The sequence below is a fragment of the Podarcis cretensis genome (assembly GCF_951804945.1).
Source record: "Podarcis cretensis genome assembly, chromosome: 3".
NCBI classification, from domain to species: domain Eukaryota; kingdom Metazoa; phylum Chordata; class Lepidosauria; order Squamata; family Lacertidae; genus Podarcis; species Podarcis cretensis.
Genome location: NC_137172.1, coordinates 35,175,232 through 35,191,810, shown reverse-complemented (window position 1 = coordinate 35,191,810; position 16,579 = coordinate 35,175,232). Strand labels below are relative to the sequence as shown.

Genomic DNA, 16,579 nt, shown 5'->3' with positions numbered 1-16,579 from the left:
CCTTGAGCAGGGAAGTCTTTTAACACCTTAGGAGTTTGTTATGTTCAGAGTATTTGCACATTTCAATTTCAAGAATCTGGACAGCTTTGGGTCTCTGCCTTTATCAGTCTTATGTCATTATTGGAGAAATAATGACCTTCCAACGGAGAATTTTCTGAATTAAGGTGAAATGCAAGTGAAGGAAATCATATTCAATGAGTATAAAATATAATAAAACATAAAATAAAATAAAATACAGTCTTAGACTATGTCGATTCAGATTGCTGGTGCAGGTTTACACAGTCAAAGAAGTCTCTCTTATCTGTATTCCACAAGGGTCTGTGTTTGTATTAAAACCCACATGGATGCACATTTTTCCTGCCAGAGCTTTGAGGTCTCATTTATTTCTCCAAAGATCTTGTCATGTGTTTGTTTTTTTCTAGTTTCCTCCATGGTGCTTGCTTTTGTACATTATAGCAGCAGGAACTGCTATGGTCTGACTTACCCTATCATATTTGTGTTAAGAGAGCTAATGCAGTGCTCTATGACTAGCCGCCACTCTTTGTAGCTCAGGTTGGCTAATGCTACATTCTGTCACTATGTGTGTCCCTGTTTCCTGCCACGTGTTTGGCTGTAAGGACTCATGCTGCAACAACTGCGTTGTGACCCGCAACAACCAACAATACAAAGCATCTTGCGCTCCTAGCTAGAGAGCATGAACGTTTAAAAATGACATCTACAGGCCTGCTTCTCAATCCAAGAAACCAACCACAGAAAAACAGCCACATATTGATTGTGTAAACTCACTATGAATAATTCTAGAGGGATAACTGTGTTAGTTTGCTGCAGAAAAAACATTGTGGCTTTTTTCTTGCATGGGAAGGGAGTGGACAAGGTGACCTATGAGCCCACTTTCAACTCCGATTCTATGGCCCTGTTTTTGTGTAACATTAAACCACGGTTTATCACTACATGGAGGAGTGTTGGACTCTCATGTTTCTACCTCCCCTTCTTCTGCCCAGGAGGGCTTTGGCCGAGTTTAGTTTTGCTGTCAAAGAATCTTCATCTAGCATTACGTACAAGCCAGGAATCCTGGTTTACAACAAACAATAGTTGATAAACAAGCCAACTTCAAGCTACAGAAAAGAGGAGAACTAGCCCCGCTGTACATCGGGGAGGGCTGTGTGGAGAGAGTCTCTTCCTTTAAATTCCTAGGAGTTTATCTCAGTGAAGACCTTACTTGGAAAATAAATACAACCCAGGTGGTTAAGAAAGCCCAACAGAAACTCCATCTCCTCAGAGTATTGCGGAAGAATGATGTCAATCAACATCTGATGATCTCCTTCTACTGGTCAACAATAGAAAGTGTCCTTTCATACTGCATCACGGTGTGGTACGCTGGTTTGACATCATCTGATAGGAAGTGCCTACAGAGGGTGGTGAATACCGCACAATATATTATGGGCTGTCTCGTGAATCCACTGGATGACATTGCGGAAGAACGTCGCCTCAGGAGAGTGAGGAAAATTCTCAGGGATGATTCACACCCTGGCCGGCACTTTCTTAATCTCCTGCCCTCGGGCAGAAGATATAGAAGCATGATTAGTTGCACCAACAGGGTAAAGAACAGCTTCTATCCATGGGCTGTTAGGCTGCTGAATGAAAAGATAACAACAGGGCAACTGACTTTCAGGTTTGGTGTGTGTGTGTGTGTGTGTGTGTGTGTGTGTGTCAGTAAATGAGGGGAATTAAGACTAAGAGAGCTGAGTGGGGGCTGCTCATGTAATCTCACTGGATACAAGTGACAATAAAGTATTTCAATTATTTAACTAACTGTTGCAAACCAGGATTCCTGATTCTTCTGGCCATGTAAGAGGTCGAACACACAAGCCCCATGCTTTGCTCAGGCCTATGGAGGCTATGGAAGTGAGAGCTGGACCATAAAGAAGGCTGATCGCTGAAGAATTGATGCTTTTGAATTATGGTGCTGGAGGAGACTCTTGAGAGTCCCATGGACTGCAAGAAGATCAAACCTCTCCATTCTGAAGGAAATCAGCCCTGAGTGCTCACTGGAAGGACAGATTGTGAAGCTGAGGCTCCAGTACTTTGGCCACCTCATGAGAAGAGAAGACTCCCTGGAGAAGACCCTGATGTTGGGAAAGATGGAGGGCACAAGGAGAAGGGGGCGACAGAGGACGAGATGGTTGGATAGTGTTTTCGAGGTTACCAGCATGAGTCTGACCAAGCTGCGGGGGGCAGTGGAGGACAGGAGTGCCTGGCGTTCTCTGGTCCATGGGGTCACGAAGAGTCGGACACGACTAAACGACTAAACAACAACAACATGGAGGCTCATCACCATCTCCCTAGCTGCTAAATCATACTGTAAAGTTTTATGCAGATGTCACCAACGAGTCCTTGAAAGCTAGCACATTTGTTGAGCCACAAGCTTTTGTGAGCCAGATTTCTCTTTTTCAGATGCGCGAAGTATCATTGTCAGTTGTTATGCGGACCATGAAAGCTCATTTTGAGCAGCTACAGGGATAGCTTTGAGTAGCCAAATGTTAAAAAGCAGAATATTGGGTGACATTTTGTACTCAGTGTTGGAAACAAGTGTTGAAACTACATCAAATATAATACTGTAAGCATTCAGAAGAAAAAAATAAAATACTATACACAGCCTTGATTCCCTATGGTGTGCATTGGTTGACTTAATCTGAGGTGGCTATTTTTGCTGGTGGCACCAATTATTCAGGGTGGTAAAAACAAAACAAAAAGGGATTGCTAGTAGATTAAAAAGGATGTCTCTAAAGTGAGTGAATGGGGATTAAAATGGCAAATGCAAGCAAGTGCAAAGTGATACATGCTGGGGAGAAAAATATACATTAATTGAGATAAATAACTGGCAGGGAGAGAGGGCTCATGGAGAATAGCTCAGCGAAAAGGTTGACCCAATATGCAGCTGTAAAAAATAGCTGAATTTCATGTTCAGGACTGTTAAGAGAGGGATTGAAAATAATATATCCAATATCATAATGCCTTTTTACAAATCTAAAAAATGACATTTGGGGTACCTTGTTTAATTCTGTTTGTTGCACCTCAAAAATGATAGTTGTGCAACTGGGAAAAGCAAACCAAGCAGATTAAGGAAGGGTTCCAATATTTTGGGTGTTTTGTTTTGTTTTTAAAAATGTGAGTTTGTGTGGGGATGTAATACAGTTATACAAAATTGGGCTTGGTGCGGAGAAAGTGGAGACAAAGAGGTTTTCCTCACATATTAGCACCTAAGGTCATAAAATGAAGCTGAAGACTGGGAGATCTAGGACAGGTAAAAAGAAGTAATTCTCCAAATAGTGCAAAGTTGAATTACAGAATTTGCTTCCACAAGATGTAATGATGGTGGCCACCAACTTTAAAGGAGAATTTTAAAACTGATGGAGGCTATCAGTCTGTGCTACAAATGGTGGCTATATTACATCATGCACAGGAGAGAGCTATTGTGCTCAGGTCCAGCTTGGGATCTTAGCAAAGCAGAATGCTGAACTAGACGGCATTCATCTGATCAGGCAGGCCTCTTCTTATATTCTTCAGTTCCTTTAAATCAGCTTTTATTTAAAACGGATTGTGTCTTTAAAAATAATAATAATAATAATAATTTCAGCTCCCCTAAAGTTGTGTGCTATGTGAGTTCATTACGCCCTGGATCTGTTCTGACATGACAGTCACTATTTAGCAGTGGCTGCAATTTCTCTGCATGACAGGAGAAAAAGCAATTATACAAAGTTATCTTTTTCATGAAGTCGGCCCTGGTCAGTAAAATGGGAAGACACTCTAGTAATTTGAAAAACACGTTTTAAAATGAAAGAACTACGTATGCTGATACCTGAGTGTCATTACTGGGGAACCCAGGGGAATGAGACTCACTGGGGTCAACACAGCAGACAGGCATTTCTGAACATACATTGCTTTCACAGCACTATTATTTCTGCTTTGAGTCAGTTCCTACTGAACAACAGCTTACAGTCTGCTATCAGCAGCTAGCAGGACACCAAGAAGAGGTTTTGCCGATTTGAAACGCAGGAGAGCTGACATGTTCCTTCAGGCTAGCTGGAAGGTGAAGTACAGAATACCCCTATACTGACATGCTCTCACCCTGTGTCACAGAACATGCTTCTGATATGCAGCTGACCTCAGCCTGCTAAGTGCTGAGCCTGCATTAACATGTTCTCAGTCACAACCAAAATGTATCGGTGCCATTGTCCTGCATAAAAGTATATACCTAGCTAAGCAGAGATTTTTTATGTACCTCAACCTGTCTTTTTGCTAACAAGCAGGGCGTCGCTTATCAGCTTCACATACCAGAAAGGCAAAGTGGCCTTGAAGAGACTAGAAGCTCCAAACTGACCGCTTCATGTAACAGACTACCAAAAATGCAACATTTTGCATGTGACAGAAGAAGAGTGAATTTATAAACTATCTGATGCCATGGTACAGATAGTAGAGCATATTTTTTGTAAACCAGTTAGAATAATAATAATAATAATAATAATAATAATAATAATAATAATAATTTATTATTTATATCCCGCCCATCTGGCTGGGCCTTCCCAGCCACTCTGGGCGGCTTCCATAAAAACCAAAAATACAGTAAAAAATACAGAAGTGAACATGAGGAGTCCACAAGCTGTACACACATTCTGTTATCAAATCATGCTGCTGAAAGGGATCATTCATGAGCTAAGCATGTAAACAGAATGTTATAAAGGTTTCTTGAATTTTGTATTCAGGGTCCAGAATTTGGAGAATTCCTCTGGATCATTTATTCTTAATGCAGTCTGCAATAAATTTGAACTCTTTCCACGACGCTGCTTTCTTTCTTTGGCTAAAGAGAACCAGCATATTTCCAGACCACCTTTATAGGGTAACAATGCTATTAGCATCCTCAAACAAAGACTCAGACTTCTTGATGCCCTTTTCAATCAGTTCCTTCCTGTAACACCAGTTCCTTGTTCAATATTTCTAGCAAGAATTCTATTCTCAAAATTATGCAGCAGCACTCCAAAAAATGAATGCGTAAATGTTATTTATTCATGACTGAGGAAGAGTGTTATATACCTTGAAAACTTGCAAATTTTGAAACAGTAGGAACAGTCTGATCCAAGAGATCTGTACCTTTCATCCAGTCCAGAACTGAGAAACAGGTAGAGTAACAACTGCAGCTTTATTATGCTGATATTTAGAATGGTAGTAGATTCTCTCTTCATACAGACTCCCCTACGTTCAAGTGAAACAGAAGATCACTTCAAAGATCTCGCTAGGAGTGCCAGCTTGGTCCCCTGACCGTGGGTGCCTGGCACCAAAATTTGTGGGTGCCTGGCCCCTTCATGGGGAATTTTGTGGGTGATCGGGCACCCAGGGCCCCAGGGAGTTGGCACCTATGGATCCTGGTGCAAGCTGGTTGCATGGTGAAGTGTTGCTCAGCTACCCCATCAGCACAAGACCTGCTCCGTGTTCATATATCTCCCCTAACAGTTCTAAAGTTCAAGAAAGGGTGGGAGAGGAAGAGCCACAAAACCCCCACAAAGATTCTTTTAAAGGAAGCAGTTGAGATATGTGAAGAAAATTAGGCTACATTTAACCAAGGGAGACCTACTTGTAGACAAGGACCTCAGATCCCAGCATTAAGCAACTGTTTCCTCCTTACCGGCCTAGGCCGTGTCTCCCTCAGGAAAGATTTCAAGTCTCCTCCAGCCATGAGTTCCAGCAGAATAAAGCGTGGCAGAGCCTGCAAGCTCACCCCAATGCAGCGCACGATATTCTGATGGTTGAACTTGCTGAAAAGGAGATGAAGAAACAGCTTTTAAATCAAACGGTAAATACTTGCTTGGGCAGATTTGAGAACCTGACAGCTTCAGTTATTGGTCTAGTCCAGGCATTCCCAAACTCGGCCCTCCAGATATTTTGGGACTACACCTCCCATCATCCCTAGTTAACAGGACTAGTGGTAAGGGATGATGGGAATTGTAGTCCCAAAACATCTGGAGGGCTGAGTTTGGGGATGCCTGATTTAGTCCATTTGCCAAAGCGTATCTACTCTTAAGGTATGGTTGCATTAGATATGGCAAGGTAGGAAAAGCATTTGGCTAGTGAAAAATTCACACTGGAGAACCACAGAATTGAACCCTTTAAATAATAATAATAATAAGCAAGCAAGCAAGCAAGCAAGCAAACAAACAAACAAACAAACAAACAAACAGGGGAAGCAACTGAGTGTGGAGGAAGATACTCAGATAGGGCTGGGAAAGACTCCTTTCTGGAACTCTGGAGAGCTGCTGCTGGTCACCGTAGGCAATGCACCGTAGATGAACCAATGGTCTGAACTTGGTTATAAGGCAACTTCCTCTGTTGCCACCTTCTCCCTTGACAAATGGTGAAGGGAGGTGGCAATGGGCTTACTCATTGCTACCGCTGAAAGTGAGCATTTGCTTTGGAAAACGTTATCCCTTTCGAAGTGGTGTTGTTCTTGTAAAACAAGGTAAAAACATGATTGTGTAGACAAGCCTAGCCAGACACTTAGAAAGCTGGTGTGAATACCTGTTTTAATATTGTAACGTTTTGAACGCTTCAAGCTATTGCTGTAATTTTTCTTCTTGATTTTCTTCTTTTATCTTTTTGTAAACCGCTTTGTTTGTTTGTTTGTTTACAGTCAAGCATGTATAAATTTTATGAACTAAATAAACTTAGCGGCCAAAGAGACATTGTGGGAGAATCTTGTTCCTGCCATAAACTCACTGGCTAGGCAACCCAGTCAGATGGGTAGGGTACAAACAAAACAACAACAACAACAACAACAATTCCTAGGCAATGCCCTCTGTCTCTCAGCTTCAGTCCCACCTCAGGTAATTTGGGGGTAATAATGCTGACCTACCTTAAAAAGTTGTTGTAAGAAATACAACAAGAAAAACCACTTTGAACACTCTTAAAGCATTATATAAATGTTATGTATTATTGAAATGGATTTCACCTGCATAAAAGCAGTCCAACAATCCCCCCCCCCACTGCTTTCAATTCTGCTGAGGTTGAAAGGCCATTGATCAACTTGAATTAACACACCTGATTATTAGAGCTTCCATGAGGAAATCCAGCTCGTCTTGCTCTGAACAAACCTCTGGCAAAGTCTAGACAAGAAAGAAGTAAGAGGAGAAACGTGAACAAACTGTCCTTCTCATGGACCTGCACGGACCTATTATAGACTCCATTCCTCTCACAAGGAAATTTTACAGTTGCTGCCTTTCTTATCGACAGAGGCACTCTGTATTTAAGAGCTGTAAAACAGGCAGAAACCTGTTTTCCCATCACTCTGTCTCCAAGCAAGAAAAAAACTCCAGTTGTCTGTTGATGGAACCACCCACAATAACGGCTGTAAACCTAGAAAGCATCAGAATGCAGAAGGGGAAGGCAACAGGAGATCATGCTATTACTTAGAGCAGGCATGGCCAAACTTGCCCTCCAGATGTTTCGGAACTACAATTCCCATCATCCCTGACCACTGCTCCTGTTAGCTAGGGATGATGGAAGTTGTAGTCCCAAAACATCTGGAGGGCCAAGTTTGGCCATGCCTGGCTTAGAGGATCCTTTCTAGCACCCAGAAATTCTTCAACTAACTGGAGTCTTTAAAGATGTGCCTGGGAATTAAAAATCTGCCATTGTGCTGAACTAAAAGTGATACTGATTTCTGAAGAGACATTCTAGATTCTTCAGTTTCCCCAACCTGCCATAATCAGGAGAAACCAAGATAGTGAACTCAGACATGCTGCTTTCATTTGATGAAATATGGCACCTAACAACCACCATGGACACTCGTCACTGGTTTTTCCACTTACTTTTACAGCCACTTGCAAGGGACTGGGGTCGCTGGGGATCCCAACCACCTGACCTTCGTACACCTCCCCAAAGGCTCCATGGCCTAAACCCCTAGACAAATCAGAAAAGGGAAGGAGGATTAAAATACCACACATATCTCAATATGTCAATTTCATACAAAACGGAGAAAGGTTAGGCCTATGTAAATCCATTGAATGCACACTGTCAAATGTTCATTTAGTGAAAATTCATTTAGGGAAAGAGAAAGAAGTTCTGCACCCCTGACATTTTGTGTTGTTCATTCCTGCTTCCCGCTTTATGGCAAGTTACAAACTGGTTACATGGAGTACTGTTAATGTAATGTTACCATTGGCACTAATCGACACTCCACAGAGGAACTTGTCACTAGCAACACCCTCAACTCCCTTGTTCAGTGGCACGGATGCTGATGAAATATTCAGAATTTGTATTTATGCATAAATTTGTGATGTTCCAACACCCTGAAGTCCACCCCAGAACTAAATTACATTGTATATGTTTTCACTGTGAATTAATCATTTTTGGCTCCTAGAAAAAGGAAAGGTTTTTTAAAAATAAAAAGAATAATCGCATAATGACACATTATACATTATGTTGACTTGCTGCTTCCAAACAACATCTCTGCCCATTAGCTACTATGGCAATAAATCACCTGTACTTGGCCAACCCCTTAGTTACGCAAAGGCCTCATTAGTGCAACTTACCCATAAAAATTACTGCTTCAAAAAAACATCCCCCAAAACCCCAACCATCTCTAACTATGGTGTCTACTATGGCAGCTGATCACTTATACTTGAGTTATGGGAAGGTCCATTCTCCCAACAAAAGGGGAATATGCTGGGCTGCCTTGACTAAGACTAAAATAGCCACGGCTTGATCGGGATTCTTTCTGTAATGAAACTGTAATGTTGTGGGCAGGATTCCTGCATCGCAGCGGGTTGGACTGGATGATCCCTGGGGTCCCATTCAACTGACTCTAAATGTAAGCAAGATGAACCGTGCCCCCCATCCCCACTGGTAGAATACATTGTGCGGGGAGCAGGGAAGCAAAATGGGCAAAATCCTGCTTTCATATGCAGTACAGGACAAAGTGAGGGGAAATTTGTAACAGCCCTGCTGGATCAGCCAAAGGCCTATGCTATTCTAAGGTCCTGTTCTCAAAGTGACCAGCCAGGTACCAATGGAAGCCAGCAAGCAGGACTTGAGTGATCTCCCCACTTGTGACTCCCAGCAAAAGGCAATAAGAGGCATTCTTCCTCTGACAGTAGAGGTAGAAGACAAGTCATCAGCTTCCGACAACTACTCTTCCCAGTTTCCCCCCTCTTTTTCCTCTGACCACTCACTGTTGCCCCACCAACACTCCCCGGACTCTGAGCCTTCTTCCCTTGGTGATTCCCCAGCTGGTTCCTCCCACCATTCATCTCCATCCAACCAGTCCATGACACTGGTTGACTGCTTCTACTGCCCACGAGAATGAGATGAAAAGGGATGCAGAGTTGGGTGCCATCTCAGTCCGCATCTTCAGATGACCTCATTCAACAGCTTTGAGTTGATGTTGACAAGCATGGGGGACAAGATGGAATTATTCTAGGGGGCCAATACCACAAACATTGCAGTCCTTTCTGGAACTGACCATCCAGCTAAAAATTAAACAACTACAGCATGGTGCTCCCAGTTCCCACCCACATAGTCCAATCAGAAGGATTATATGTTTGATGGACTCATAAGGATAACATGGATGATGGTATCGAAGGATGCTGAATGGTCCAAAAGAATCAACAATATCATACCCATCCATCTTTATTCTGGCATAAGTCATCTACTGGGGATATTAAGGTGGTTTGCAACTGCTGACTACAGACCGTGGCCTTAGCATGTTGGAAGTGTACAATGGGAGTAACAAATTCTGCATGGCACCCCAGACTCACAGCAGAGTAATTGTGTGCCAAAGCTAAGCATGATTACTGTAGATGTTGAACAATTTTTATAAAGTGGGTTTCGGGATTAATTATTTAAAAGAATACAGAAAAAGAGCAAATAAATAAATCATGCACCCTGTTAAGATAGATTTTCTCCTGTGTGCTCATTACACAAGTTTTGTGTCACTGCTCATTCCAGCCTTTGATTAATAAAAATATAAAAACGTTATACGTGCAGCAGAGAAGCAGGCAAATCTCAGGAGGGCTTTGGGCGTCCAGAGGCAGAACACGGCCACCGGGGCTCATTGAGTTGAAGGCTCAGCGTGTTTGTGGAGGTAGGTAGAGGAAGAAGAGGGAAAGGCAGCTATCACCCAATGTCTCACATGCACAGAGAGTTGCAACTGATTGGGTATATTTGTGCAGAAAGGAAAATATTGAAAGCAGGCTTGAAACACCACAGGAAACAGCAAGAAAAGTAAGCAATAAACACGAAGCACAGAACAATGCAGACAGTCTTCTCCTAGGGAAAAGACTGCATCAATAAAACAATTTCATCTCAAAGAACATCGCCAATTACTATTCTAGAAATCAACATAAAAAAGTAACTAAGAGATGGATTTTATTTTATTTTTTTGCACCTTAAGGGGCCATTAGGAGGAGATGACAGATTTCTGACAAGTGTGATGGACTGACTGTCTCAGAAGGAGGGGCCTTGCAAAACCTGTCTAGCTGAATTTTATACTGATAACTTAAAAACCAATACTGTACACAATAGTGGAGTCATCAAATTGCCAACAGACTTGCTTAGGACTTTTCCAGGAAGCTAATTTAAAACCATAGGTAGGTTTTGCACAGGATTTTCTTTCAATAGCAGTACTTGGGTCCTGGAATATTATGTTTTCCCAGGACCCAAACCATGATGAGGAAAGAAAGACAGCCCCCTACCAATTGCTCTTGCAACAGCTGGTTGCAAACTCATATTATACAGAACAACTGTCCGGGTTGGGGGTCTGACGGAAATCAGCGACGGGGAGTCTCATGCAGAGAAGCCAGGGAGAGGACAGCAACCTTATAGAATCAGCTGGAACCATATGAGCCTCTTGCTTTGCCTAATCCTTATAGGACTGATAGCAGCAATGCCTCCTGCAAGTCATCACCTGTGGTGGTGTCTCTGTAGAGACAAAAGTTCTCTTTCTTCTCCATGAAGCTTCTATGGCAGCACAGGCGATCAGAGTCAAGCAGACATGGCGTGGGAGATAGGTGGTTGCATCCCCCCTGAGTTTTTCTTTTTACCTCTGTTTTCTCATGGTCTAAAATGCACAATTCCAGCTGGGACTAGCCTGGGGTGGAGGTAAGAGCTTGGCACTTGGATCCTGCTACATTATTAGACCTTTGGTGCCTGAGCAGCAGCAGTAGCAGTACATCTAAGCCAACAATCGTTGCTATAAATTTTATTTTTTGGCTCTTTAATGGATATTGTCTGGTTCGAGTAAATGTTAGATGGCCTGTATTCTGTTCAGTTGGTAGCTTTATTTCAAGAGTGCCACAGCATGTACTGTGAGGAAGACTGCCTCACACTAGGGAATCTGAACCGACAATTTAGAGATTTGCCCCCTCAAACATGGGAACAAGATCCACGGCAAAGCTGTCCCCCCCCCCAATGTGCCCTCTGTGCAGATATAATAAATTAGGAGCTGCTTCTGCCTTGTGTTTTTCAGATGCTTGATTAAGGCTCCTAGCTAGTTCCTTGGCTTTTTGTACTGCGCTATAATTTCTTACTACACTAGGATCACACAGCATGCCATGCTCTCCAGCGAACAGGCATCATCACCACATAGCTTTACAAGCTGAAATGACATTGTCATGATAGCAGCTACCAATTACTCTTGACACAGGAAAGTCATTCTTACTGGCACAGGGCCACCATTTTTTAAAAAGCCGAATGTAAAGTGCAGCACACAATACCCTCCCCATTACTTCCTTCTTTCGCTTCCCTGGGTTCCCTGTCATGCTCCAGATGGATTAAAACTTGGTGATTTCCTCACTGCCAGTGTAGGGCAATGCCAGAATGCAGTGCTCCCTGGGGCCCATCTGGGCCTAAGATTCCTTATTGCAGACGGTGTACTCTTGTTCTTATTTTTATGTTATTTATTGAATTTATATACCACCCTATACTAAGAAATCTCAGGGCGCTTCATAGAACAAAATCAAAATATCAAACCACAATATAATCAAAATAAAAACAACAACCCAATAACACCCTCCTCGTCAAAGGGATGGGTGCAACACATGCTTCCAAAGTCAGACTTTTACAGGAAATAGACTGGGCCCTCTTCAGTTTGGCATGCTCACCGAGCATGAACAGTCCGGAGCTAAAACTCAAAACAGTGTGAACCTATTTCCTACAACAAATGTCAGAGCTGCCTCCAGGTCCCAGCTCACAGAGGACCAACGCTAGGCTGTAGTTATGTACAAAAGTCTTTATTGAGATTCAGTCTCCATTTTAAAGCCGCAGCGTGCAGCTCTACGTCCCGACCTTAGACCGGCGAAGTCCTGTCTGAGTCTCCTCCCCCTCCACACCAGTTTAAGACTCTCGCTTTGCTCCACCTCTTCCTAAATTCCTTTCTCCTCTGGGCCCTCCTGCCCGCTAGGGTCTCATCCTTCCTGGACTCCTCTGACGCTGACCCTGACGATTCTTGCCCCTCCTTCCGGCGGGCTTTAGGACCTGGTTCCCTATCCGGGCTACCTTCTGTGCCGCTCGCCTGTACCTTTGAACTTGGCGCGCGCGCCCAGCCTGCAACTTTCCTCTTAACCGTTAACTCGCTCTCCGATGGAGGCGTGGTCCACCCTGACTCATCTTCTCTCGCTGGTGGTGCATATGTGGGCTCTGACACCTGGGACTCCTCCCCCCCACTACGCTCTGGTGGGGAAGCTGGTCCTGATTTGCAACTGCTGCTCTGGGAGTCCCCGCTGGCCCCTTGCTTCTGGGGTGTCCCCCTTGGGTCGCCCCTTGCCCTGCCCATCGGCGCCCCCTTCTGTGAATCTTCCGATTCGCTGGAGAGGCTCATGGAATCTATCGGGCTGCTGTCATATTCTCCTACGCTGCCCTCGGATTGCTCCCCCTCGCTTTCCATCTCCTCTCCTCCCTGCGCTCCCGCTGAGTCCCTGACATCCATCCCCCCCTCGAAGCCCCCCCTTCCCCCCTCCCCCTCTTCTGGCGTGGGTTCCGGGTGCTCCAATGCTGTGGGGGTGCATGCCGGATACCGGTCTTCCCCCCTGGCATGCTGCCAGTCCGTGACGGGTACATCGACGTCGCTCTCCTCCGCTTCCATCTCGTTGCCGGCGTGCTCGAAACCAGGATCCTCCCCCAACCCGTCCATGCCCCCTTGTTCCCCCATTTCCTCTGGGTAGTCTGCGTGCCAGGGCCCTCTGAGCAGTCTCCTGCGCCACTCCTCCTCGGGTTGAGTGTCCCACCAATAAGAGCGCTCCGCACCCAAGTCTGAGACCGACCCCTCCGGCGAGGTAGTCTCTGGAACCATCTCCTCAGCCGAGGAGAACCCCTGAAACGTACTGGCTGAGAGTGTGGGGGTGAAAAGATATTCGTCAAAATAATCCTCCGGCATGGGCCTGTGTGGGAAGAGTGCGTGGAACTCGTCTTTGAGGTAGTGCTCCTCCACCGCATAGTACGGCACCCAGCTGTTGGCGCTGGCCGGGGCACCTTCCCTTGCGATGAGATATTCGACTCCCTCTTCCCCCCATCTCGAGTCCAAAATCTCCGTCACCTCGTTGAGTGGCCCCGCCCTCGGCGACCCCCCTGTCATGGGTGCATCTCTAAGCGGACTGGGAGCTGTTCCTGGCTCCTGAAACCTGTGAGGTGCCTTGTAGGGCGTTAGCACCGATCTATGAAAGACCGGGTGCATTCTGGAACCCTCCGGTAGTGTCAAACGGAAAGCCACTGGGTTGATCTGTGCCTCGACTAGGTAAGGGCCCAACTGCTTGTGTCCTAGCTTCTTCTTAGCTAAGGATCTGGCCGGCACTGCCTGGGCCGCTAACCAGACCCAGTCCCCTACCCCTATGTCCTCCCCCACTCTTCTGTGTTTGTCTGCTTGCATCTTGTATACGTGTTTTGCTAGGTCTAACTGTCTACGGAGCTGTTCATGGACCTCCTGTAACTCCTCTGCCAATGCCTCTGCTCCCTGTGGCTCCCCCTCCCCCTCCTTCTCTAAGCCCGGGAAGGTCCTGGGATGTCGCCCGTGGTTGGCAAAAAACGGTGTCACCCCCGTGGACACGTGTTGTGTGTTGTTGTAGGCAAACTCGGCCAGGGGCAGATAGTCCACCCAGGTCGAGGGCTGCTGGTTGGCGTAACATCTCAGGTACTGCTGCATGACGGCGTTGACCCTCTCCGCTTGTCCGTTGGTCTGCGGGTGTCTTGCCGACGCTAGGTTGACCTTGACGTTCAGGATCCCCATCAGCTTCCGCCAGAAACTCGAGATGAACTGACGCCCCCTGTCGGACAGGATAGACCGTGGCAGGCCGTGTACCTTGAACACGTGGTCTATGAACAGCTTGGCTGTCTGTTCCGCTGTGGCCACCTTCGCGCAAGGAATGAAGTGCGCCATCTTGGTGAACATGTCGACTACCACGAGTACTGCTGTTTTGCCCCTCGAGCTGGGCAGGTCAGTGACAAAGTCCAAGGCTACCCTCTCCCACGGTTCGGACGGGGTCTGTAGCGGTTCTAACAGTCCCGCCGGCGGTCTGTGTACTGGCTTGGCCCTTTGGCAGGTGTCGCACCTCGTGACGTATTCCGCGACTTCTCCCCGCATCTTGGGCCACCAAAAGTCTCTGGCTACTAATTCCACCGTCTTTTCCTTGCCGAAATGTCCGGCGCTGGGTGCGTCGTGTAGCTGTTGCAGTACTGTCGCGCGGAGTTCATCTCCCGGTACGTAGATGGCCCCCTTGCGGAGGAGCAGTCCGTCGCGTATCTGGAACTCGTCGTCCTTTGCCGTGCCGCTGCGCACCTCCTCCATCTTGGAGCGCGCGAAGGAATCTGTTCGCAGCTCGCGCCGTATCGCTTCCAGGTCTACTGTGGCAGAAGCGCATGCCCACGCCTTGGGTGCGAAAATGTGTTTGGCCGCTACCGGTGCTGCTTCCTCCAGATACTGCGGCTTCCTGGATAGCGCATCAGCCATGACGTTGTTGTCTCCAGGGATATATTCTATCCTGAAGTCGAAATCCGCAAAGAACTCCGCCCAGCGGATGTGTCTCTGGTTCAGGAACCGCGCAGTGCGCCAGTACTCCAGGTTCTTATGGTCCGTGCGAACTTGCACCGTGTGTTTGGCTCCGATGAGGAAGTGCCGCCACGCCTTGAATGCTGCATGAATGGCCAGCAACTCTCTGTCCCAGATGGTGTAGTTCTGCTCCGACTTGCTGAGCTTCCTGGAGTAGAAAGCACACGGCCTCCAATCCCCTTGCGGGTCTCGCTGCAACAGGACTGCCCCCACGGCTCTGTCGGAGGCATCCGTCTCCACCCTCATGGGCTTGCTGGGGTTCACATGCAGCAGTTGTTCCTCGGAAGCGAAAAGACGCTTGAGTTTCTGAAAGGACTGCTCCGCCTGCTCCGTCCAGATGAACTTCTTCTTCTTGGAGCTGAGGGTGTCCGTGATGGCCGCCGTCTGCATAGCGAAACCCTTGATGAACTTGCGATAAAAGTTAGCAAAGCCGACAAACCTCTGGACCTCCTTCCGATTGCGCGGGCCCTTCCAGTCCAGTACTGATCGTACCTTGGCGCTGTCCATGGCGATTCCCTTGTCGGACAGCTTGTAGCCCAGGAAATCCACCTCCGTCATGTCGAACTGGCATTTCTCCAGCTTGGCGTAAAGCCTGTGCTCCCGTAGTCTTTGCAGGACTTCCTTGACATCTCTCTCGTGAGCCTCCTGCGATTCCGAGAAGATCAGAATGTCGTCCAGGAAGCAGACACACTTCTTGTAGAGGAGCCCCGCTAACACGTGATGCATGAAGGCTTGGAAGCAGTGGGAGCCATTTTGTAAACCGAAAGGCATAACCCTATACTCATAGGTGCCCAAGGGCGTGAACATGGCCGTCTTCCACTCGTCGCCCTCTCGCATGCGTATAAGATTGTACGCCCCTCGTAGATCCAGCTTGGTGAAGATGCGTCCCTTCCTCACCGTCGCGAGCAAGTCGTCGATCTTGGGCATCGGGAAAGCCGTGGGCTTGGTTTTCGAATTTAAAATTCTGAAATCAACTACAAGCCTCTTCTGGGGCGTGTCTTTTTTCTTCACAAAGAACACAGGACTGCCCCCCACTGCTTTGGATTCTCGGATGAATCCCCGCTTCAAATTGTGATCTATGAACTCCCTGAGCTCTTGCAGTTCGTCTTCAGACATGGAGTACAGTTTTCCGGTCGGCAGCGTTGCCCCCGGCAGGAGGTCAATCTTGCAGTCGTAGGGTCTGTGGGGAGGCAGCTTGTCCGCTTCCTTCTCGCAGAAGACCTCCAAAAACGCCTTGTATTTGTCGGGTACAGCTTGCAGCATGCCCAGTTGTAGCTGTGGGTCATCCTCTTGCCCCTCGTCCTCCTGGTTAGTCATGATGCAATGTTCTGCGCAGTAGGAGGAGCAGAAGGTCAATTTACGCTGGTACCATGCCAATGCCGGGCTGTGCCTGTCCAACCAGCTCATGCCCAACACTATGGGCGTGTCTGACAGTTGGGTGACGTTGAAGCTGATGACTTCGCGGTGATTTCCAATGCGCATCACCATTGGCGG

At 46.5% G+C, this 16,579-nt stretch overlaps 1 protein-coding gene across 3 annotated transcripts in view; it reads right to left on the bottom strand.

The window, feature by feature from the left end:
- The window catches only part of ALK (ALK receptor tyrosine kinase), a 626,252-nt gene that overhangs the window by 15,865 nt on the left and 593,808 nt on the right, over window positions 1–16,579 (bottom strand). For all 3 annotated transcript variants that reach the window (XM_079969155.1, XM_079969156.1, XM_079969157.1), the window contains 3 exons: window positions 7,860–7,950; window positions 7,090–7,154; window positions 5,681–5,810 (listed from right to left, as the gene is read on the bottom strand). In XM_079969155.1, coding sequence (XP_079825281.1) covers window positions 5,681–5,810; window positions 7,090–7,154; window positions 7,860–7,950 — 286 coding nt within the window. The remainder of the gene's footprint in view (window positions 1–5,680; window positions 5,811–7,089; window positions 7,155–7,859; window positions 7,951–16,579) is intronic.